The 24,106-nt window shown below is 45.4% G+C and overlaps 1 protein-coding gene across 1 annotated transcript in view; it reads right to left on the minus strand.

Moving 5' to 3' along the window:
- The window catches only part of XRCC5 (X-ray repair cross complementing 5), a 511,073-nt gene that overhangs the window by 454,338 nt on the left and 32,629 nt on the right, over positions 1–24,106 (minus strand). Inside the window, exon 5 of the mRNA XM_078679276.1 lies at positions 16,925–17,047. Within this exon, the coding sequence (XP_078535402.1) occupies positions 16,925–17,047 (123 nt within the window). The remainder of the gene's footprint in view (positions 1–16,924; positions 17,048–24,106) is intronic.

Here is a 24,106-nt window from a genome sequence, read left to right on the forward strand (position 1 = left end):
CAACATGTTGAAATTAAGAGCAAAGGCACTTTACTCTTGGTGAGCAGGGATAAAGTGCACAGAGATCCAAGTACAGCAAAATAGATAGGGCAAATATAGGGTGAAACCATGAAAAAGATGGTCGTTCACGTTCTAGAATCTTTAACACTCGTCGGAAATTACCGAAGGGGCAACTGAGTGGCGATCACCTAAAAGAGAGCTTCAGGATTTAGTGTCACAAACAAGAAAACACCATCAACCAACCCAATATTTGTTAGGTTTAGGAACTGTTACCAACTTGGCAATGGTGGATCTGAGATTTTTTTCTCTCTACAAACTAAGGAAATTGGTCATAGAAGGCCCTATTAGTGATGCACAGAGCTTGGAATTCAATACGATGTTCCAGAGAAAGCCAGTGTTAACTTTAAAATTAGTAACCGTTTTATGTGACAAAACCAGCGCGCCCCAATTACTATTCTAGCTGCAGAATTGTGGGAGACTTAGATATTCTGAAAGAAATTAGATGGAAGTTCCACATCAAAAGAATTGGCATAACCAAGTTGAGAGCCAATATTTGCTTCAATGGCAGGTTCTTTTCCCTTCTGGTCAAGAAAAGGAAAAATATTTGGAAGACGTTTGAGGTGGAACAAGAGGAAGAGACCAGCGTAGCTTTTTCAGTATGGATGGAAAGAGAGATATCGAGTTTAACTCCTAGTTTTTTTTACAGTATTTACTGGGACAGGAATCTCACACACCTTTGAAGGCCGACAGGAATTAAGTCAAGGGTCAGAGCATCCCCTAAGGACTAGGACTCATGTTTTCTCAGCATTACGTTTTAAGAAATTACTAGCCATCCATTCCCATGTGAATTTTATACTTTGCTTGAAGTGAAAGATAAAGCACGATCTCCATTTAGATGGACAAACAGCTGCATGCCATCTGCATACATGAACTAGTTCATCCTTTCAGTATGGAGGAGTTATGCTAAAGAGCACATATACTTGTTGAACAGATGGGGTGACAATGCAGATCCCTGTGGTATGGAATAGTAACTACAGTGGATGTGAAATGAGATCAACTAATGGCGTGAAAAGAATTGTCCAGAAATTATGTGAACCACTTCACTGCAATATTGGAAATGCCTGAAATATTTGGATATTTGCCTAAGAAGGAATGGTCAGCCACATCAAAAGACATAGACGAGCCCAATAAAATCAATGCACTGATGTTGCCTCCATCAGCCTAAGCCCAGAGGATATTGGATTCAGCCATTAGGACTAACTCAGAACTGTGCGCTTGGATCTAGTCCTGGTTCGTGGACATCAAACAATTCAATAATTGTATAGTTGCATGGTTTTCTAAACTTTTTGCTGCAAAACGTAATAAGGATATAGAGCTGACATTTTTCATTACTTTAGTATCTAAGTGAGGTTTTTTCCAACATGGGGCTGACAGTAGCAACTTTGAGGTACAACACTTTGTGCATAAGACATGTTTATTAGCATTAGGGGTGGGTAAGGATTTCAATTTTCTAAAAGTCTGAGAACAGAGACCGCACATGTGTCAGAACAAGAAACATATTTAACGGGGCATGGCTTGGACGGCAGGGAGAATGGCCGCCTAGCTTGTCTTTGCGCTGCACGGGACCCAGGATCACGGCGAAAACGGTGTGATACAGGCTCAAAAACCATGCGGCAAAAGTGATTTCAGCGACCGCAACACCTCCCGCACATGATGTAACGATGAAAACGTTCCAGGCTGATGTTCGAGTTTGTACCGGAGACGCGAGGCACGGCCGCCATCTTGGGTCCGCGGAACTCAGCCGGTTACAAGCAGGTTCTCCGGCCCGAGTTCTCATGCGAAAACAGCCTTCTTGATCCTGAGCGACACTTGCGCAAATACACCGACTGGTAACACGGGGCCACAAGAGTGCCATAACTATATCCGATCGTGAGATTGCCTGACCTGGCGAAATGAACTTACAGCAACTCAAACGTAATAATTGTGTGCTCTAAACTCGCGCTCTACTGCCCTACTGCCCAGCACAGCGTCTAGCTCACTGTGGGTCCCTCATCTCCACAGGTCTGCTGCACAGAACCAATACCCGCCTTAGTGATTTCACGGGAAAGCTCACGCTCATTAACTGCTGCCCGGAAGGCAGGGAAATGGCCGCCTAATCTATCTGCGCGCCACACAGGAGATCGAGTCTAGCCAGGAGCAGTGTGGGACGCGGAACGAGCCCAAAACAGCGACCTCGACGAGCACGATATGATGCACCACGAGAGCCGTTCGGCACTACTTTGGTACCAAGAGAGGCTGTTGTACGACCAATAACTCTGGGAAGTCGTGTGCTTCATTTAAGGATCTCGCCAGTGCACCTTCCGCCCTAGAGGTGAGCACTTTCCTGAACAAGTGATTAACAGCGCCTCCATGTGTTTTTGAGGCACGACGAGTCGATTTGCGCCTCTAGCATAGGTTGCCTGTCTTAAAATGGCGTCCGCTCAAGACTCGGTTTTCTCCCTGCACTGCAGTACAGTGGAATACGTCAGCTGATCTCTACCTGACACAGCGAGTCTTTCTCTACAAGAGCCCAACATACTCTGAGTAATATATGTTGTCTGATGCGGCACTGCCTATTACCCTCTCAGTGAAACCAGCACCAACACCAACACCAAACCGGATCACCTGTCCCTAAGATGGCGGATGGCAGTAGACACCAATGCTGCAAAATTATGGTGCAACTAGGTCCACAGGCTAGTGCTGACACCCAACCGTAGTCATTATCACTGGGATTTCGAAAGATCTCTGAACACGTGTTACCTGACATCAAACACGTCAGCACCCCTGTTCCCTTAGCGCTAACCTCTAATACCAGCGGCCTACTACAATATAGGAACCAAATCAACATTGTGTGCTGTGATCAACATTGCGTGCTGTGAACAACAAGGCTACTAGAAGAGTATCCCCAGCCGACGAACACAAGCCCGACCCAACAGCCGGTTGTCGCCCGACCGATACCTCTCTATCTACATATCGACGGTGCTCCGCACAAACTTCAAAAATGGCGGATAGAGACTCCAAAAACACTAAGAAGGTGCGACCAGAAACTTCCATCTCTGATTCACCTATTAAGAACAGAGGTGACGTTGCTAGCACTCTAGACATGATTCTGAAGAAATTGGCACACCTTCATGACCTTGCCAAGTCAACGAAAAGTAACACCGACGCGATGCAACTCGAACTAACCACGATCAGAGCTGACATGAACTCCTTATCACTCCACCAAGACGAAGCAGAGCAGAGAATCAGCGATATCGAAGACAAGTCTACAAACGGCGCTAAAATCACACAGCAGCTCCAAACAACCACCACCGATCTCAGACGCCAAGTCTCGGAATTGGAAGATCGCAACAGGAGGGGAAACGTGCGAATCTTTGGGGTCCCAGAAAATGCAGAAAAGGACGCTGACTCGTGTATATCCTATCTGGAAGCGTGGATCCCATCTGTTACGGGGATACAGTTCCAACACGGGTTGGAGCTGGACAGAGCCCATAGAGTGCCGACCTTCCTACAGCGCACGTCGAGAGCCCTCGTCCTCTCATATGCAAACCACTTAGGTTCCAGCACACGGAAGAGATCCTAAGGTATGCTAGGAAACACCACGACATCATCTGGGAAGGGAACAAAATCACGTTTACCCAGGATTATTCCAGCGAAACGGTGGAAATACGGAAAGGCTTCCTATCGCTTCGAGAAAAACTAGGGGCGAAGGACATTCAGTTCTCATTTGCAGGCCCGGCGAAATTCAAGATATCAGACCATGGTCGTTCTCACCTCTTCACTAACCCGCATGACTTATCATGCTACCTAAGTGTCAAACCACAACAAGAAATGGACACGTCTGGGGGTCAATCTAATAAACGGAAAATAGATGCACAAGAAAAAGGCAGTTAAGTCTTTCCCTAGCCACCATAAGCCGCAATCGCTCAACAGGTATGTCTAACTGCTGAACTATGATATGTGAACATAGACGGACTACTATTCCAGTTTTAACATCCTGACCTAAGTATCTCACTGACTTTCAGAGGCTGGGCTTAGCCTCAGTGATCGAACGCTGTAATATGGTCTGAGATAATCCTACACCTCACTTACGCTATGCCCAGGTACTAAGTGAAGAGTCTATTGCCCTGCTCCTTTTTGCGAGTGGGTCCCAGCTCTATCCTGGTCTACGTGCAGTGCTCAGCTGGCTCGTGCTTCCCACTACTGAATGTGATGTGAGGTTAATTTACTGTGAGGTTAATTTACTGTGTAGTTGCTTCAATTAACCTCAGGCAAGCGACATACACTATGTTGTTGCACACAGATTTACGCTATATTGTTTGCATATAAAAATCTCTAGCCTTGTAAGGGGCCAGTGGTGGACAGAGAATGAGACCAGAGTGCTGTTTAGACAACAAAAGTGTTTTTATTGGTTTTTGTTTGTAGGTGGGGCTTTGACCACAGTCCTTCCTCAAAAAGGGGTTGTTGCTGATTGCTGGGAATGTCAGGGTTGGTCCGTCGTCCCGGTTCGTGTGGCCTCAGGGAAAAGAAAAAAGAAACGGGTTTTCACTGATCTGTTCTCAGTCTTTACTGTAGTGCTACCGTCACCGATTACCAAAGAAAGGGGGTGTGTGCGTGCAAGGATCACCGCGGGGCCTCCCGCCTCCCCAATCCTGCTACCTCCCGCCTCCCCAAACACCCCACCAGAATGCCCCTTTTAGCAACACTTGCCTTGGGCTGTGGCCCGACTCTCGGACCACAGCAGCTGGACCCGTGGCGTCTTCTCCCTTCAGCCCACCGGGTATGGTAGCAGTGTCGGGAACGTTGCTCAGCAGCACGCGCTGGGTCCTCTCTGCCTTCCGGGTCTCCTCCGCCTCCGCTCTCTCGCTCTCCGCTCTTCAACTCTCCTCCGCCTCCGCTCTCTCGCTCTCCGCTCTTCTGGTCTCCTCCGCCTCCGCTCTCTCGCTCTCCGCTCTTCTCCTCTCCTCCGCCTCTGCTCTCTCGCTCTCCGCTCTTCTGGTCTCCTCCGCCTCCGAGTGCTCCACAACCTCCTCTCCGACCTCGCACCCCGTCCGTTCCAGACCTCTCCTTCTTATCCTTCCGGGTTCCGTCGGCTGACCGGACTCCTCCTCCTTCCGCAGTACAACCACTAGACCGCGGCCGTTGACTTCCTGGTTCTGTGTTCTTGGCAACCAGGAAGTGGTGTTTTCTTCGTCTTCGTCCGTCCCTGTGTACTCCATACGCTCCTCATCCCCACACATCCTCCCCCTCAGGAACGGACGGGGTGGCCAAGCGGGGTACGGATGCCGGGACAGAAAGTCAGCACAGACCTGTTTGGCTCCAGGAACATGCAGGGTCTGAAACGAGAAGGGTTGCAAAGATAGGAACCATCTGAGTACACGTTGGTTGGTGTCTTTATTCCTAGCAAGCCAAGTGAGGGGGGCATGATCAGTTAGCAAAGTGAAGGATCGCCCCAGAAGATAATATTGCAGGGCCTCCACCGCCCACTTGATGGCCAGACACTCCTTTTCAATAGTTGAGTAGTGTACTTCCCTAGGGAACAACTTCCTGCTGATAAATAAGACGGGTACCAGTTCACCTGTCAGATCGGGTTGTTGAAGAACCGCCCCCAGGCCAACACCTGAGGCATCCGTTTGCAACACGAAGTGTTTCTGAAAATTAGGACACCGTAGGATTGGCTTCGAGCAGATCATGGATTTAAGAGTTTGGAAGCTGGTTTCGTGTTTCGTCTCCCATGACCTGATGTGGGCAGGTTGATTGTTAGCTAACAGATCAGTAAGGGGTTCTGCGAGTGTGGAAAAGTGTGGAATGAACCGCCTATAATAGCCTATAAACCCAAGGAATGATCTGACGTCCTTTTTTGTTTTGGGGCTGGGTATCGCATTAATGGCCTCTACTTTACTTATCTGGGGTAGGAGATGGCCGCCTTGAATGGTGTAACCCAAGTAATGGATGGAATCAGTGGCCAACAGGGATTTCTTTGGATTGATCTTTAGGCCGGCGTTCTGTATGGCTGTGAATACCTCAAAGAGATGACTCAAGTGTTCCTCCCAGGATGTGCTAAAAATCACTATATCGTCAAGATAGGCGGCTGCGTAATCTTGGTGGGGTTGGAGGAGGTGGTCCATAAGCCTTTGAAATGTAGCGGGGGCCCCATGGAGGCCGAAGGGCAACACACGAAAATGGTAAAGTCCTGAGGGGGTTGAGAAGGCTGTTTTTTCTTTGGCAAGGGGGGACAAAGGGATCTGCCAATAACCCTTCGTTAAATCAAGAGTGGTCATGTATGCTGCCGCTCCTAGCTTTTCTAACAACTCATCGACCCTTGGCATCGGGTAGGTATCGAACTTAGTGACACTGTTCACCTGCCGAAAGTCGATGCAAAACCGTAGGCTTCCATCGGGCTTCGGCACAATTACGATGGGAGAGCACCAGTTGCTAGTGGAGGGTTCTATGATCCTGGCCTCTAGCATGGCGGTAACTTCCTTTTCTACGGCTTCCCTTCTCGCTTCGGGGATCCTATAAGGCCTCTGTTTGACAATGGTGTCGTTAAGGACGACGATGTTATGTTGTACCATGGAGGTTAATCCGGGTATGGAGGAAAAGAGCCCTGGGAACTGTGCGAGAGAGGCCTCGAGTTGGCTTCTTTGGGTTGGGTTTATGACTTCTCCTATGGGGATGGTCTCCGGGGAGGGAACTGCGGTGGGGATACTTGGAATGTCCAGGGGTTTCTGTGTGGTTACCAGTAATGACGCTTGTCCTGTTGCTACCTCTTCAGGGGGTTCCACCCACTTTTTTAACAGGTTAACGGGATATATTTGCTTCCCACCCGGATGTAAGGGTTGAAGTACGCTGTATGTGACAGGGGATACCTGCTTCTCTATGGTGAAGGGTCCTTGCCATTTGGACAGCAATTTGTTGTCAGACGAGGGAAGGAGCAGCAATACTCTATCCCCGGGTTGGAACGTCCGTAACTGGCTGTCGCGGTCGTACAGACGTTTCTGGGACGCTTGGGCGTTTTCCAAATGGTCATGGACCATTCCCCATATCTGGGTTATGGAATTTCTCAGGTCAGCTGCATATTGGGGTAGGGGTTAGCCCTCTTCTTCTTCCTCCTCCCACTGTTCTACGGCCATGTCTAGCAGGGTACGGGGTCTCCTCCCGAATAGAACCTCAAAGGGGGAAAACCCCGTAGACTTTTGTTCATGAGTCCTTATGGCAAACAGTATAAGGGGCAGCTGATGGTCCCAATTCCTTCCTGTGTCCGAGATGACCTTGCGGAGCATGTTCTTTATGGTCTTGTTGTACCGCTCCACAAGGCCATCTGTCTGGGGATGATAGGCTGCAGTCCGTATCTGCCGGACTCCCAGGATATCACATATGTGGGACATCAAGCGAGACATGAAGGGGGTCCCCTGGTCCGTGAGGATCACCTCGGGGAAACCCACTCGGGAGAAGAGAGTGATCATAGCCCTGGCTATCACTGGGGTGGACACTGAAGACAAAGGGAAGGCTTCGGGGTATCTACTGGCATAGTCAACAATTACCAGCAGATAAGTATGTCCTCTTGCTGAGGGAGTCAGAGGACCCACGATATCCATACCCACCAGTTTGAACGGTACGTCTATAACGGGGAGAGGATGTAAGGGCGCCTTTCTGACTGCAGCAGGATTGCAGAACTGGCACCGGGGACATGCAGCACAGTGACGGGCCACGTCTCTGTAAACACCGGGCCAATAGAACCTGGTTAGGAGATAAGAGAGGGTTTGCTCTTTGCCGTAATGTCCTCCCCCTGTGTAATTGTGGGCGAGCTCCAACACATGCCTACGGAATGCCAGCGGCACCAGGAGTTGGTTTGTTATCGTGTCACCCTTTCTGGTGGTCCTATACAACAAACCCCGCTGTACAACAAAATAGGGTCCTACCTTGTTGTTGTCCGGTTCTTGTGCTTGTTCCCAGGCGTGCAACAAGGTGTTGTCATCCAACTGGGCCGACCGGAAGCTACGAGCAGGTCCCACCGTATCTGCAGGGGTCATAGAAAAAACAGATAACCGCCCTTTCATCTGGGTATACCCGGCTTTCTCCTTTCTCTTTTCTTTTCGGCTCTTACGGTCTCTCCCTGCAACTCCTTCAACATCACTGTTCCCAAAAGGGGCCTCCCTCCACCAGTTCACGGAATCCTTTTTGGCCTCCTCCATATATTGATCAAACTTAGGGTGATCAGTGCCTATTATAACGGCCTCCGGCAGGGAGGGTATAACGCCCACTCGGCGCAATTGGGGGGTCATTGGATACCTCCAGCAATACCTCCGCCACCGGATAACCTTTGGTGTTCCCATGAACACAGGTGACATAGACGGTCTCATCTTTTTGTAGCTGTTGGGATGGGACCAACGAGGTGTCGACCACGGATACACGACATCCGGTATCCAACAGGGCGTTTTGTTTTTTTCCATTGAAGGAAAACTTCTCTTTTGTACTGACATGGTCCCTTACCTATGACGTACACACGGCCACCGGTATACCCTATCTCCATGGGTTCAGCCGGTGGGGCTCTACGGGGGCAGTTCCGGGCTATATGTCCCCATTCAGAACAGTGGTAACACTGGGGTCCCTGAGTGCTGGACCCAGAGCCGGGGTTGGTCGGCCTAAATGGGACCCGGGGAAGGAAGGGGACCCTGGGTTATGGTCTGGTTTGGGGTCTGGGAATCAGGGGTCGAGGGCCGGGTATGGGTGCTTTGCTAGAGCTGGTGCGGAATTCAGGTGACCGGTGAAATGCACAGGCTAAGTCCACCGCTACAGTGGGGGAAAGGTTGGGGTGTTGTTTTATCCAAGATCGAGTGGAAGGGGGCAGTGCATCCAGGAATTGTTCTAGGAAGACCTTTGCCATCAGATCGTCTACGGTGGAGTTCAGGGGAGTCAGCCACCTGGTACCTAAATCTTGTATCCGATAATACAGGGCTCGTGGATTATCTCCTGGGTTCCATCTTTCTTTCCTGAATTTGGCCCTATAGTACTCTTGGTCGCACCCAAGTCTCTCGAGGATAGCTTTCTTCACATCCTCATATGTGGTTCTGTCTGTGGGATTTGCTGCTTGATACGCTGCTTGTAGCTCGCCTGCAAGAAGGGGTGCTATATACTGGCTCCATCTTTCCTTCGGCCAAGACGCAGTTGTTGCTACTCGTTCAAAATGAGTAAAGAAATAGTCCGGATCCTCCCCATCCTGAAATTTCTGTAGGACCGAACTGGGTACATTGGGATGTATGCGAGCAGTGGCAATAGCATCAGTAAGGCGCAGGATAGCCGAATCCTGTACCTGTTGGTTGGCGAGAAGAAGGGTGGCCTGATCCTTTAAAGCCTCTTGCAGGACATCCCTTTCTGTCTTGGCAGTCGCCAACTGCTGTTCAAACACCAGTTGCAGGTGTCTCTGTCCTTCTGCTAACTGGGTGATAATGTTACCCGCCGGGAGAGGCACGGGCTGTGACATGGCGTCACCTGTCTATCCCACTTCTGACACCACTTTGTAAGGGGCCAGTGGTGGACAGAGAATGAGACCAGAGTGCTGTTTAGACAACAAAAGTGTTTTTATTGGTTTTTGTTTGTAGGTGGGGCTTTGACCACAGTCCTTCCTCAAAAAGGGGTTGTTGCTGATTGCTGGGAATGTCAGGGTTGGTCCGTCGTCCCGGTTCGTGTGGCCTCAGGGAAAAGAAAAAAGAAACGGGTTTTCACTGATCTGTTCTCAGTCTTTACTGTAGTGCTACCGTCACCGATTACCAAAGAAAGGGGGTGTGTGCGTGCAAGGATCACCGCGGGGCCTCCCGCCTCCCCAATCCTGCTACCTCCCGCCTCCCCAAACACCCCACCAGAATGCCCCTTTTAGCAACACTTGCCTTGGGCTGTGGCCCGACTCTCGGACCACAGCAGCTGGACCCGTGGCGTCTTCTCCCTTCAGCCCACCGGGTATGGTAGCAGTGTCGGGAACGTTGCTCAGCAGCACGCGCTGGGTCCTCTCTGCCTTCCGGGTCTCCTCCGCCTCCGCTCTCTCGCTCTCCGCTCTTCTACTCTCCTCCGCCTCCGCTCTCTCGCTCTCCGCTCTTCTGGTCTGCTCCGCCTCCGCTCTCTCGCTCTCCGCTCTTCTCCTCTCCTCCGCCTCCGCTCTCTCGCTCTCCGCTCTTCTGGTCTCCTCCGCCTCGGAGTGCTCCACAACCTCCTCTCCGACCTCGCACCCCGTCCGTTCCAGACCTCTCCTTCTTATCCTTCCGGGTTCCGTCGGCTGACCGGACTCCTCCTCCTTCCGCAGTACAACCACTAGACCGCGGCCGTTGACTTCCTGGTTCTGTGTTCTTGGCAACCAGGAAGTGGTGTTTTCTTCGTCTTCGTCCGTCCCTGTGTACTCCATACGCTCCTCATCCCCACAAGCCTCTACAAGTTCCCTAAATGCCTAAAGGTACGTTTACATGTCCGGAACTGCTTACATCAGTTATATTTGCCGTACGCAAATATTAGGCGTTCTTTAAATAAGAAGTTCTTTGAATACTTACTTAATTTTCTTCAATTCAGTTATTACGTCACCTATCCTTCGGCGAATCTAATGTTCTAAGATAATGATATAAGTTGACCGTAAACAGAAGATGCTTCACCTATTAATGTTAAAAAATTTTATCAGAATGTTTTCACACGAATTATCAGAATGTTATCACATATGTCCCTGTGCGAGCGTCGACAGCACTGCCGTCGCAGCTCTTCAGTTCGAGTTTTGGGGAGGGAGGGCAGGGGGTGATGGGGGGGGGGAGGGTTCCCGATGGGGGAAGGGGGGGACAGAGGGGGGTTGACTCAGTTGGGGGGAGTGGGGGGCTGTAGGGTTGTAAAGACGGTTGCTTCAGGATCATCTCAGCTATGTACTATACCTGACCTATTCTTTACTCTTCTTCCTTACCTTTCTTTCTTTCTTTCCTTTTCCACTCACACCTTAATAGCTACCTCTTACTTACTAATTACTCTCCACCGCCACGATGTGTGCCACGTATTCCAGGTCGTTGCTCGGCGGCCACCGATGGCAATTGTAGTATTCATAAAATGCAGTTTACCTGTGTGTGCGGAAATGCACGTTACGACCCACGACCACGTTAAACCGAACCTTTATCCATGGCTTCAGATAAGAACTTAGCAGCTTCTCTACATATTGTTTCGCTAAACGTTAAGGAGCTTAATCACCCAGTCAAGCGCAAACATTTTTTGGATTACTTGCCCAAAACTAAAGGAGATATAATTCTCATGCAAGAGACCAAATTATCCCAGGCTGATGCTGACAACCTTAAACAAAACTGGATCTCGCTGACACTTTGCTCCCCTGCGACTCAAAAGAAAAGAGGGGTGATCACCCTGGTTGCTAAAAAATCTAACTTAGCCCTGATATCACATTCAACAGACTCCGAAGGTATACTGAGTATTGCGCATCTGCAAAGAGACGAGGACCATATCTATGTGGCAAATATCTATGGCCCTAATACTGACCTGCCTGAATTCTGGGAATTTGTATCGAAAGAACTTGAAAATATTCCACAAGATGAGCTCCTAGTGGTTGGGGGGGAGATCTTAATCTACCATTAGATCCCTTGTTAGACAGGCAATCCAAGAGTACATACCACCCCCCACGCGCACATGAGGCATTGAAGAGAATGTGTTCTAAGTTCCACCTACATGACTCATGGCGCCTCCAACACCCGGATGGCCGCGACTATACTTTCTACTCCCCTCCTCACAACTCTTATTCAAGAATAGATTATTTATTGATATCCGACTCACATACACACCTCATCGACGAAACGGATATAGCCCCCATATTGGTGTCTGATCATGCAGGTATCCATATGAAATTGGCAGGCTCACATTCACTTATCCCTCCCAGACGGTGGCGCTTCAACGATGAGATATTATCAGTGCCAGAGAACAAGAAAAGCATAGAACAATCCATAGAAGAATACTTCCAGATAAACTCACAGCCGGAAACAGATCCCGCCTTAGTATGGGACACGTTTAAGGCCACATTAAGGGGTACACTGATAGGTATCAGGGCTCGTATGAATAAAGAATTAAATTCCGAACTAGACTCTTTAGAAAAAACAATCAAGCAGCTAGAGATGCAACACTCCCTTGATCTGAATAATAAAGCTACCATCAACCGTTTGACTAACCTGAAATATAAATACAACGCCATCCTTAGTAAAAGGGCAGGAGTATGGATTAATAAATTCAAGGCCTTAAGGCTATGTGAGGGTAACAAAGCAGGGAAACTCCTCGCGTCCTATCTTAAACACAAAAGGAAGCAATTCCATATAACATCTATTAGGGACCAGTCCAATACCACCAAAACCAAACAGAAGGACATTCTCCACACATTCCAGTCCTTTTATGAGGATCTTTACAAGAATAACAACCAATTCAACATGGAAGAATGTAATAATTATCTAAACTCAATCCAACTCCCACGTTTATCCGACCCTGACAAAGCCAAACTTGGGGCGCCACTGACCATAGCAGAAATTTCAACTGCCGTTAAAACATTGAAAAACAATAAAGCTCCGGGGCCTGACGGCTTCATGGCCAATTTTTATAAGACCTTTGAGGAACAACTTAACCCACGTTTCCTCAAACTGTTCCAATCCTTTTCACTATCAAACAGAACCACCCCCACAATGAGTGATACCTAAAGATGGGAAGGACCCCTTACTTCCTAAGAATTATAGGCCGATATCCCTCATAAATTTGGACTGCAAGATCTACTCGAAAGCTCTAGCAGGCAGACTGAACGCCGTTCTACCCTCCTTAATAAATAACTCACAGGTGGGGTTCCTGAAACACCGCCTTTCTAACGACAATACGAGACTCCTATGCCATGTTCTGGAGAAGTCGAAAATCTCGAATGCCCCCGCAGTAGCTATCACCCTGGACGCGGAGAAGGCGTTTGATAGGGTGTCGTGGCCCTTCCTCCGTCAATGCATGCACATATTCAACATGGGTGATACTTTTATCGACATGGTCATGGCATTGTATGCCTCTCCTTCGGCTAGAATTGCCATTAACAGTTCGCTATCAGAACCATTGCTTCTTGAACAAGGAACTAGACAGGGATGTCCCTTATCTCCCGCTCTATTCCTTCTGGCATTGGAACCTCTCCTCCGCGACATACAACAGAATGTAGATATTAGTGGCATCACCTTCGGCGATAAAAGTATTAAAATTGCTGCTTACGCAGACGATATCCTGATAGTCACTGAGAATCCTGAAACCTCTATAGCCGCACTGATGAACTCGATAGAATCCTACTCTAGGCAGTCAGGCTACAAACTGAATCGCGATAAATCTGAAGTAAAACCCCTCAACATATTCACTAATAAGGAATCTTTAGGCACATCAGGATTAGTCTGGCAAAACAATCACATCAAATACCTAGGTATAGAGTTTGTAAGTTCCATCATAGAGACCCTACAACACAATGAAAAACTCACTCTAGAAAAAATAAAAACTCAACTAGACGGATGGTCACCCGCTTCATCACTTGGTGGGGCAGGCTAGAGACCATCAAGATGATGATTACATCGCTAGTAAATTACTTAATTACCATGCTCCCCTTGGTGCTATCCCAAGAATTTCATAATAGTTTGGACAAAATGATTAACGATTTTATCTGGAAAGGGAAAAAAGCACGTATCAGCCTGCAAAAACTGAGATTAGATCAATCCATTGGTGGAGTCAATCTCCCAGATTTTAAGAGATATCAAATAGCCTTTCTAGCGAAACAAGGATCCTATTGGCTGTCCCCTCCAGTAGATAATACACCGGTGTGGCTAGACATCGAAAAAGCGCTCCTGGATGGCATTCCTCCCATCTCGATCTTATCAATGAAAGCGAATCAACTCCTATGTTCTAAACCCATATTTACGAACACCAAAATATCTTTACTAAGAATAGATAAACTGCTAGAATAGTCAATAAGAAAATCTAGGTGGGAAGTGATTTGGAAAAACCCCTCAATCACTTACAAAGGTAAACCACTATTCAACCCAACCTGGATCAAGAAAGGAATTATTTTCCCCCACCAACTCTATGAAAATGGCTACCCTCTGCCCTTTACAAAAATCCAATCGAACTTTGGGATAGATAGTTCTGACTTTTACATATTCCTTAACATCAAAACAGCCCTTACAAAAGCGGGATTGACATCCAAACAACCGGCTCTTCCATCACTCCTCACCTCCTTAAAAAAAAATCGGTCACCAGGTCTCGAGGCTGTAAAAATTGCTGAGCCCGCAATCATCCATGTTAAATACCAAAACAACACAGTTCTAGTCGTCAGTCGCCTCCTTCTCCATCTCAGAGCTGGAGTGGTCCATGGCGTGGAGATCTTGCACGAGCCATAAAATAAGCCCTACATTATCACAAGCCAAATTCTGGCTCATGCATAAAGTCTTCTGGACGCCGTCTCGCCTAAAAGCACACAAACTCAGCCCTGACGCATTTTGCTGGAACTGCAAGAGGGCTGAAGGAGACCTGGACCACCTCATCCTACAATGCGACTGGGTCGCAACGTTTTGGGATAGAGTATTTGACTTCATCCACAAAGTATTTACTATCTCACCTGCCAAAGAACTTCCCTATCTTGTTTTCGGCTTTACAAAGGAAACCCAAATCCCAGAAATAGACAGGGCCCTCCTAGACCTCCTCCTCACGGCGGCTGTGAAAGTCATTCTAAACAATTGGAAAGACACCAAAAAGGCAAGCTATGCCTGTTGGCTAAACTGGGTGATTAACCTACGAGGGGCTGATACCATCTCTCTACAAAACATATCAGGGCGCCTCTCACAAAGGAAACTTTGGAACTTACTGGATATATACTTCGAAACCCATAAACCTCCGTGATTACCCATAACCTGAACTACTATGCCGCATCGTGGTGTCCCACCTAACTTATCACATCTTATATCTTGTATCTTACCTCTTAACTCTTACACCTATCCTTTGCTCTCTCTCTCCACTCTGTTCTTCTTCCTCCTACCTACTTCGATCCTTTCCACTTCCTATTGAATTCTATCCTATCAAGAGCCCAGCCTAGAAAGGCTTAACGGCTGATTGCCACATTACCCTCGTGACCGTCCCCAATGACTGGAACATCATCGAGGGACATAATGCCTTTCTCTGCTAATATTCACGCCATATCCTCTTTGAATAATGTATAATGACATGTATTGGTTATATGTACATTGCTACTTCTGATTTGTATGCTACTAAACCCTGAAATTTCAAATAAAAACTTTTGAAATTAAAATTTCACAGAGGTCTTGTCAAGTTATCTGGCTTAAGACTGAGATGGGGGAGGTAATGAGACCGGTTTCTGAAATCACAGGTAGAACATTTCCCATCTCAATTTGTTGTCATAGATGAGGAATTTTATCAATGAAAACCTTGTTGATATCATTGGATAATTATGAGTGGGGATCTTTCCTGATTTATTCTAGATTCATCATAGTTCCCTAACTATATTAAAAATCGCCCTCTTGGAGGTCATGAGAGGTAGAAGCTCTTTCCGAGTAGTATTTATGTTTAAGTTTCATTAAAACTTTAATATCTGCCATGGATTTTCTACAAGTAATGATTATCTGCCTCTTTGCATGTGTGTTTCTGTTTGCTTCGGCTTCTTTAAAGTTAATTTTGGCAAGTAGAATCACATTGGAGCACCAAGGAGCTAAATGCCTGCATTTTTCTTTAATACTCTTGACTGAACAGGAACTATCAAATGTGTTGTTTGAGTGATCCACTGTCTGTAAACTGTACATTGTTCTTCAACATTAAATATTGCGGGAGACAGGTTATCATTTAAATCGGTTTGAAAAGGGTAAATGTTCAGATTGTTCCGCTTGAGCACCATGGAACATTCCATTTTAAAGCGGTTTCTAGCTTTTTACAAAGGCATAGTGAACCTGATGGTGCAATAGTCATCTCACACGTTTGGCTCACTCTTTAAATTAGCAATATTAAAGTTCTAGGTCCACCTATGATCCGGGGTATGTTCCTGGTTAGTCACATTTTGTGTGTCAAGTTTAATATGATCAGTAGTTCACAAAATTACTTCAATCTCATGACATCAACATTTCTGGCCCAATACTTAAAGTCTCTAATCTTAAATAATCTAGCAGTACAAGTCATTATAGGACATATAATATTGAAGAGTCACTAGGAAATCTTTCACGATATTAAGACGGAAGGGAGGGGGTGATAAGTGAGGAAGGGTGATATAGCCAAGTAAGAAGTCTATATTCCGGATATCCCATATTGGCCATATGCTTGCCCTCTGTCCTATACAGTTGCATGCTTAAAACTCTTAAAATATACATAGATTATAGCCTTCAGGTACTTAAACACCTTTATCAAACCCCACCCTTGTGCTCCGGAGAGTATACAATCGGCACTTAAACACTATTTCACACCATTTGTCACACACTGTGCGGTGTGTTCTTTTGCTAAATGTCTGAATGTGCTAATGTCACTATGGGTATGTAATCTAAAGAACTGTAGACATTCTTTTCGGACAAGGTCTGATCAATTAAGTGCAAGGTAGTGTCTAAAACATGCTTTTGTCAGATGCAGTCTCCCACGAAAGACTTCAGTTCCATCATGCCAAAAAAAGAATTCACCCAGTCGGTGAAGCACAGTTAGCACTACAACAAGCTTGACAATGTTCTGCTCCCTGTGTTAGACTTCTACAACACGCCCTCTGATATAATGGACTTTGATAGCTTAATATCTGTCAAGAATCTAATGCAGCACTCACCTCCCAGACACAAACTACTAATAATGCCCCTTACACAATAACAATTAAACGCTTTCTTACAAGAACTGTAGGGAGATCCCAGCTCTCTTCATGTTGGCGATGATGATGTCCACCTGGTCCATGCTGAATGGGCTGCTCAGGTCAGTAAACACAGCGATGTGAAGTTTATCGTATTTCTTCCCCCTGTGGAAAGACACCAGACACCATCAGACTAAGCAACCTGAAATTCCAGACACTACACCGCCTACAGCAGTGCCAAAGTTTGGCTCCCTAGGTATTGCTTTTAAAGATCACTTGCTGTACTTTTGAGTTCAAATAAACTTGGTCATCATATCAGCTGATCACCTTCTCCAAATGATTCACCACAACACCTTATTCCTTTCAACTTCATACTACAGAACAAAATCAGAGGTATCATTGTATCAAGTACCACTGCAGCAAAAACAAAAATCCAAAAACTATAACTTTCGCAAAATAAGTTATTTAAAATTCCATATCATAGCATTCGCCTTCCACTAGTGTGGACTCCAAGGCTGTACGTAAAAGTATCCAGCTGTCTGCAATTAATAATATTTTCGACCAGCCTCCTTTTGTAGACAGAGAACCACCTTATAAAAAGCCTTATAATAATCATGCATGTAAACTAGCTTGCATGAAAAACCCACTTGTTCAACTTTCTTTGTATTATAACCTGCCCAAGATCTTAATTCTGTTGCTAACCCTTGGTACCTGATGAGGTCTACCAGTGCAATACTTTTGACTGTTGTGAACATCGGCTAGCTTCCCCTGGCCTGTGAAACACGGAATCTTAGGAAATAGCACAGTACAGCAGGCTGAGCACTGATAAACCAATGGGAGCTAAAAGGCAAGGACCTGGAGTACTAGGTTTGAGAGGATTTGTGCCATCAAACCCCTCTAAATCTCAAAAACGTACCACCTGGGTACAGTGCCTGATCATTCTAGCGGATGTGACATAAAACCACCCAATTTTTTGGGTGGAGGAATATACCTGGTTAGATCACCTAGCCCTCAAGGAGATGAGGAGTACTACACCATCTTCGGAAAATAGGACAGGTGTCTCTCAGTATTCTGTATGATAAGTTAGCCTCATCCAGATTCAGAGTTTGATGAAACAGACAACTGTGCCACAGATATAGATATGTTCCTCACCCCCTGACCATGTGTTCATAAAGTGTAGAGCTGTATATTCACTTGGCCTGCACACGTCTGCTATTTAGTGTTGGACCCCGGACGCTTGCAACTTGTTTATCTTCAAAGAAGTTTAAGTCGCAAAACCTATTTTGAGTCTACACTTTGTTCCCCATGAACCGGGACAACATCTCCACCTCAGATGGTTTTCTTCCACCATCAGGCACATATATTCAAGAACGCAGCTCTAGGAACTACATACCTTGCTGGAATCTTTGGTGCCAGCTATTCGTGCTTCCATCCTTGTGACCAGAAAACATCACCCTGCCCGCCAAGAAACCTGGACTTATTTCCTGACGGATACTGACCATTCTCGGTAGATCACAGAGCATGTGTATTTACAGCCTCATGCTGCTCTGGCACGTCCTCTCTAGCAATCAATCTTCGTGTCATCTTCTCATAAATTTCCGGCTCGCTTTATACTTTTCTCTCAAATGATTCGCTGTGGAGAGCGAAGGGAGAACTGCTATGCAGTTTCTCAATGCATTCAAAGGGCAAGGAACAAAAATGTATCTTGCCTCCTTTTTCCTTCCAACTTCTTCCATGAGAGGCCGGATGAACTTGCAGTGCTAATTGTAATGACCTGTCTCTGTGTGGTGGCTGGGTTCCAGGATAGAACTTAGAACTTGGAACCATCTGTCACCAATGTTCATCTAATGTGTAAGTTCCTTATTTGTCAGTTGCTAGCTGACTGTTGGTTGGGGCTGAATAAAGTCTACTTACTCATCTTATCTTGGATGATCTCTACATTATTACACTGGCGACGTTTGAGGAGAAATCTACGTGTGCAAGTCAGCCTCAACAACAGATGTAAAGCTAAAAAGGAAAAGAGGAAAACTCACTTGGCTGCTATATAGAAGAAGGAAAGTCAATTGGCATCTTCAAGGAATAACTGTGGCACAACGAAGGAAACGCAGTAAAAATCAATAAAAAAAGAAGAAAACGCGACGAAAATCAGCAAAGGTAGTCAATTTTCCTTGATTTACGAAGGAAAATATGTAAAAACGGAGTTTGTGCGTGACGTCGATTTTCGTGGGTAAATTCCCAAAGAAAAAAGACTATTTGTTGAAAGAAAGTTGGCTGACATCTTTGAATGGGAGTGTTTTGGGGGGAAAAAACAAGCTCGATCAGCCAAAGAAAGAAGTACAATTGCTGCGTGGCGGCCATTTTGGGTTGGTCTAAAAAAAAAAAGCAAGCCCAATCAACTTAAAAAAAGACCAAATATATATGAAGAATTTGTGGCGGCCATTTTGAGAATTTTTTTTTTCTTTCTTGTTTTTTTGTTAATTCGAGAGAGTGGACTACAGGAAAAACAGTAATTCGGCGTTTGGCATTCTCAAAACTCGAAATTGAATGATAAAAGGAGGACAGAAAGGCGTGTTGGGCACAAGAAAGAAGGAAAAGTAGTTTTTGAAGGTGTGGAAAACGGTAGGAGGAGTGAAGTCGGAGGAGTTTATTAAACAGGGAAAAGCACACAAACTGGAAGAGGTGACAAGAAGTGCTTGAAAGGAGAGTCTGGCTCAACTCGTGAAAACTCGAAGGGAAATTTGGAGCCTGTCAACGGTGATAGGCACACCTTTGAGGGAAGAGAAGCAGTACATTGATGTTTAAGTGTGTAAAGGGGAATAAGGTTGAAGTGTATTAAGAAGAAAATTTGTATAAGGGTAGCAAAATGCAGAATGTAACTGCGCCTCCTTTCTTTCTGATGGAACCAGGGTAGCCACTGATTAGATGGAAAAAATAGAAGAAAATATTTGAGAATTACACGAGGGTGTGTGGTGCGAATTTGAGTGGAGAAAGAAAACATGCCTTATTAATGCATTGTTTGGGCGGTGAAGGCCAGGAGGTTTTGGAGACGCTTCCACTTATTCCACAAGCAGATCAAAGGGGGTTGAATGAGTTTGAAATATGTGTTAGGCAGTTAGATTTGCATTATCTTCCTAAAGTAAGCACCATCATGGAAAGATATTATTTCGGGTTAAGAGAGCAAGGTAAGGAAGAGAGTGTTGAGGAGTACATTACTGCACTAAGAAAGCTGGCATCAAGTTGTAAGTTTGGGGGTTTGGTGAAAGAGAGAATAAGGGATCAGTTCGTTTTGAGATGTGTGAGTGATAAAATAAGGGAGGAGTTGTGGTTAAAGGATGAACCTACACTTGAAGAAGTGATAGGTATTGCAAAAAGGGTTGAACACATGTTAAAATGTGTTGGAGAACTGAGCAAGGAGAAGAAGGATGAAAAACCAAGTAGTTGTTCAGCACAAGAAGTGGTGTGTCAGGCTGTGAAGAGAGATGAAGAGAAGGAAAAAAAAGAAGGATGCGGGGGAGAAAATTTGAAAGGGGAGGTTGATGGAAGTAAAACGAAAATACAGACGAGTAAGAAATTCACAACACCTTTTCAAGGAAATTGCTATAGATGTGGGAAATATGGGCATATGGCGAATGCGAGAGAGTGTCCTGCCCTTAAGTTCAATTGTAATGTGTGTGGAAGAAAGGGACACATTGGGAGGAATTGCAGATCAAGAGATACGAGGGCTGAGACAAGGTTGGTTAGTTTTCAAATTAATGATGATGTTGTAGAACATCCTTCTGATTATGTGTTGGTTGGGGAAGCAAGTGCGTTGATGAAATTTGATTCATGCTCACATGTCACTTTCATTTCAAAAGAGGTGTTTGAAAATGTGTTTGGGAAAAAAAAAACTTTGTGTAAACCGGATATAAGACCAACAGGTTATCAAGAACAGCCCATAAAAATAATGGGTTACTTTTTTGACTGCATAGAATATAAGGGGAGGTTTGTGGAGGCAAAAATTTATGTAGCAAACAGGGGAGACAACTTGTTGAGTTGGTCTCATCAAGCCAAGTTGGGTGGGAGTCTCAATCCGAATGCTCATCCAGTTATTCAAGTGCAGTCTGTAGATGATGAAGAGAATAAGTTTGTAAAAGATTTTAGGGAATTGTTCAGTGAAAAACTTGGATGTATAAAGGGTTACAATCACAATATCAAACTGAAGTTGGGTGCTGTGCCTGTTGCTGCTAAAGTAAGGCGCATTCCAATCTGTGTAAAGGATGCTGTGGGAAAAGAGATTGAGAGGTTGTTGTCGACTGGGGTTATACAACCAGTGGAGGCGACTGAATGGCTCGCACCAATTGTGGTCGCGAGGAAGCCAAATAATGAGATTCGGCTGTGTGTTGACCTTCGTGCATTAAATAAGGAGGTAATAGTTGATAAGTACCCTTTGCCAAACATAGAGGAGTTGGTTTCTACATTAGATGGAGCATGTTATTTCACCACCTTGGATATGGCTTCGGCATACCACCAGGTCCCGCTAAAGGAAGAGTGTCAGGAGCTTACCAGTTTTATAACACCAATGGGAGCATTCAAACTTTTAAGGATGCCTTTTGGGCTGGTTTCTGCAGCCTCGGTATTCCAGAGAATTATGGAAGATCTATTCAAAGGAATACCGGGGGTAAGATGTTATCAGGACGATGTTCTCATTTCTGGTAAGAATGAACATGAGCATGATGAAAGGGTTCGTCTTGTGTTGAAGAAGATGATGGATGTTGGATTAACTTTACGACGGAGCAAGTGTAAGTTTGATGTCAATGAACTAGATTATTTGGGCCACCATATTTCGAGGAAGGGCATATGTCCAAAAAGAGAACTTGTGGATACAATTGAAAAGTTGAAGGAGCCTTGTTCGAAAGAAGAGGTGTCTTCATTTTTGGGCATGGCGGAGTTTTATAACAAGTTTGTGAGAAATTTCGCAGATAAGACTGTTAATCTTAGGAAAATCATGTGTAAGAACTCAGTGTTTAATTGGACGGAGGAGTGTAGTAGAGAATTTGGTCAGGTAAAGATGGATCTGAGGAATGCACCAAATTTGCAGGCGTTTGTTCCTGGGGATCCGACGTTTGTTGTAACAGATGCTAGCAGTAAGGGTCTGGGTGCTTTGTTGTTACAGGTGAGGAAAGACAAAGAGGTTCTCATAGCTTGTGCTTCGAGATGTTTAAAGGGGGCGGAGTTGAATTACTCTGTCATAGAGAAAGAGGCGTTGGGAATATATTGGGCTGTGAATAAATTCAGGAAGTTTGTTTGGGGTTCCTCCTTTACCGTCAGATCTGATCACAAGCCTCTAAAGGAGGTGTTTGAAAAGAAGGGGTTGGACTCAATCTCGGCGAGAATTAGGAGGTGGGTAATTTCTTTGCAGGAGTTTGTATTCAGGTTTGAGTATATTCCAGGAAAAACTAATGTCTCGGCTGATTGTCTGTCAAGGTGGTGGATGTCGTGGAAAATGTTGATGAAGCTCTGGTTGAGGATTTTGAGTGTGAATTAAAGGTGTGTGACGTTACTTTGGGTGCGGTGAAGGAAGATACTTGGAAAGAAGAGTTAAGTAAAGATGAGGAATTGATGAAGGTCATCAAATTGTTGGAAGAAGGTTTGTCTCGTTCTCTAAAGAAACCTTGGTCAATGGTTGCTGATGAGTTAGCAGTGGTGGATGGTTTACTTATGAGAGGTACTAGATTAGTTCCACCTGTTAATCTCAGAAGTGTTCTCGTGGACATGGCTCATGTAGGACACTTGGGTATTTCTAAGACGAAAGAACGCATACGAATGGATTTTTGGTGGCCAGGGATTGATTTGTTGGTGGAACGTACAGTTAGAGATTGCTCTTCTTGTCAGGCAAGTGATAAAGTTTTGAAAACTAGGTTTTCTCCAATGGTTTGCAGAAGGTTGCCTAGATCACCTTGGGATGAGATTGCTGTTGATATTGTGGGGCCGTTACATGGTGAGCATCAAACTCCGTTTATGTTGGTTTTGTTGGACTTGTATTTAAGATGGGTGGAGGTTAGTTTGGTGAGAGAGATTACAAGTGAGTCTGTTATTTCTTTCTTGGAGTCTGTCTTTAAGCGTGAGAGTTACCCTAATTCTATTCTTTCTGATAATGGGCCTCAATTTTGCTCTGGGAAAGTTGAGGATTATCTTAGTAGGTGTGGTATAGTTCACAAGAGGATTTCTTTGTATCATCCTGAGGCAAATGGTGCTTTGGAGAGACTTAACAAGACTCTGAAGGAAAGCATTCAGTTGGCAAGGGTTAACAATTTGGACTGGAGAAGCGAGTTACAGAACAGAATTTCGGCTTATCGATTTTCTCCTCACTCAACTACAGGAAAGACTCCGTTTGAACTCTTCAAGGGTAGGGCGCCTAATACTTGTTTGTGTCCTGCCTGGATGGCTGCAGACAAGGGTGTAAAAAATAATGATGTGGGTACATGGAGAGAAAGGGAATTGAAACTACAGTGGCAAAGGAAGATGTATGTAGATAGGAGAAATTCTGCATAAGAATCCAAATTCAAGGTGGGGGAAGTGGTAAAAATTAGGGCTCCTGTGGGTTGTCAAAATTGGTCAAAGTTTTCGGTTCCTAGAACCATTGTAAAAATATTCAAAAATGCTGTAAAGACGGAGGATGGTCGTATCTGGAACAATAGTCGTGTTTCTCATTTTTGGAAAAAAGGGAATTGTGAAGATAACGGTGTTGTTCCAGATTTACATACTGATTCTTCTCGTAAGAGTGTGAGAATACGCAGGCCTCCTGTTCACTTGCGTGATTATGTATAGAGACCTTTTCTATTGTTTCTTCATATGTTTCTGTTGCCTATTTTATTGCTAGACATGTAAACCTGTTTAGTGTTTAAGAGGGAGAAGTGTAATGACCTGTCTCTGTGTGGTGGCTGGGTTCCAGGATAGAACTTAGAACTTGGAACCATCTGTCACCAATGTTCATCTAATGTGTAAGTTCCTTATTTGTCAGTTGCTAGCTGACTGTTGGTTGGGGCTGAATAAAGTCTACTTACTCATCTTATCTTGGATGATCTCTACATTATTACACTAATCACTACATGCAGGTCTCCGGACAGCAGAATGGAAGATACTTCTACACTAAAATTCGGTGTTTTTCGTAAGCACGACTAAATGTCAATCTGCTGCTAAAATAAAACGACAATCAAGAGTTTAGCTCTGCAGGTTGGCATACAA

Source organism: Lissotriton helveticus, chromosome 3_1 (genome assembly GCF_964261635.1).
Source record: "Lissotriton helveticus chromosome 3_1, aLisHel1.1, whole genome shotgun sequence".
Lineage (NCBI taxonomy): Eukaryota > Metazoa > Chordata > Amphibia > Caudata > Salamandridae > Lissotriton > Lissotriton helveticus.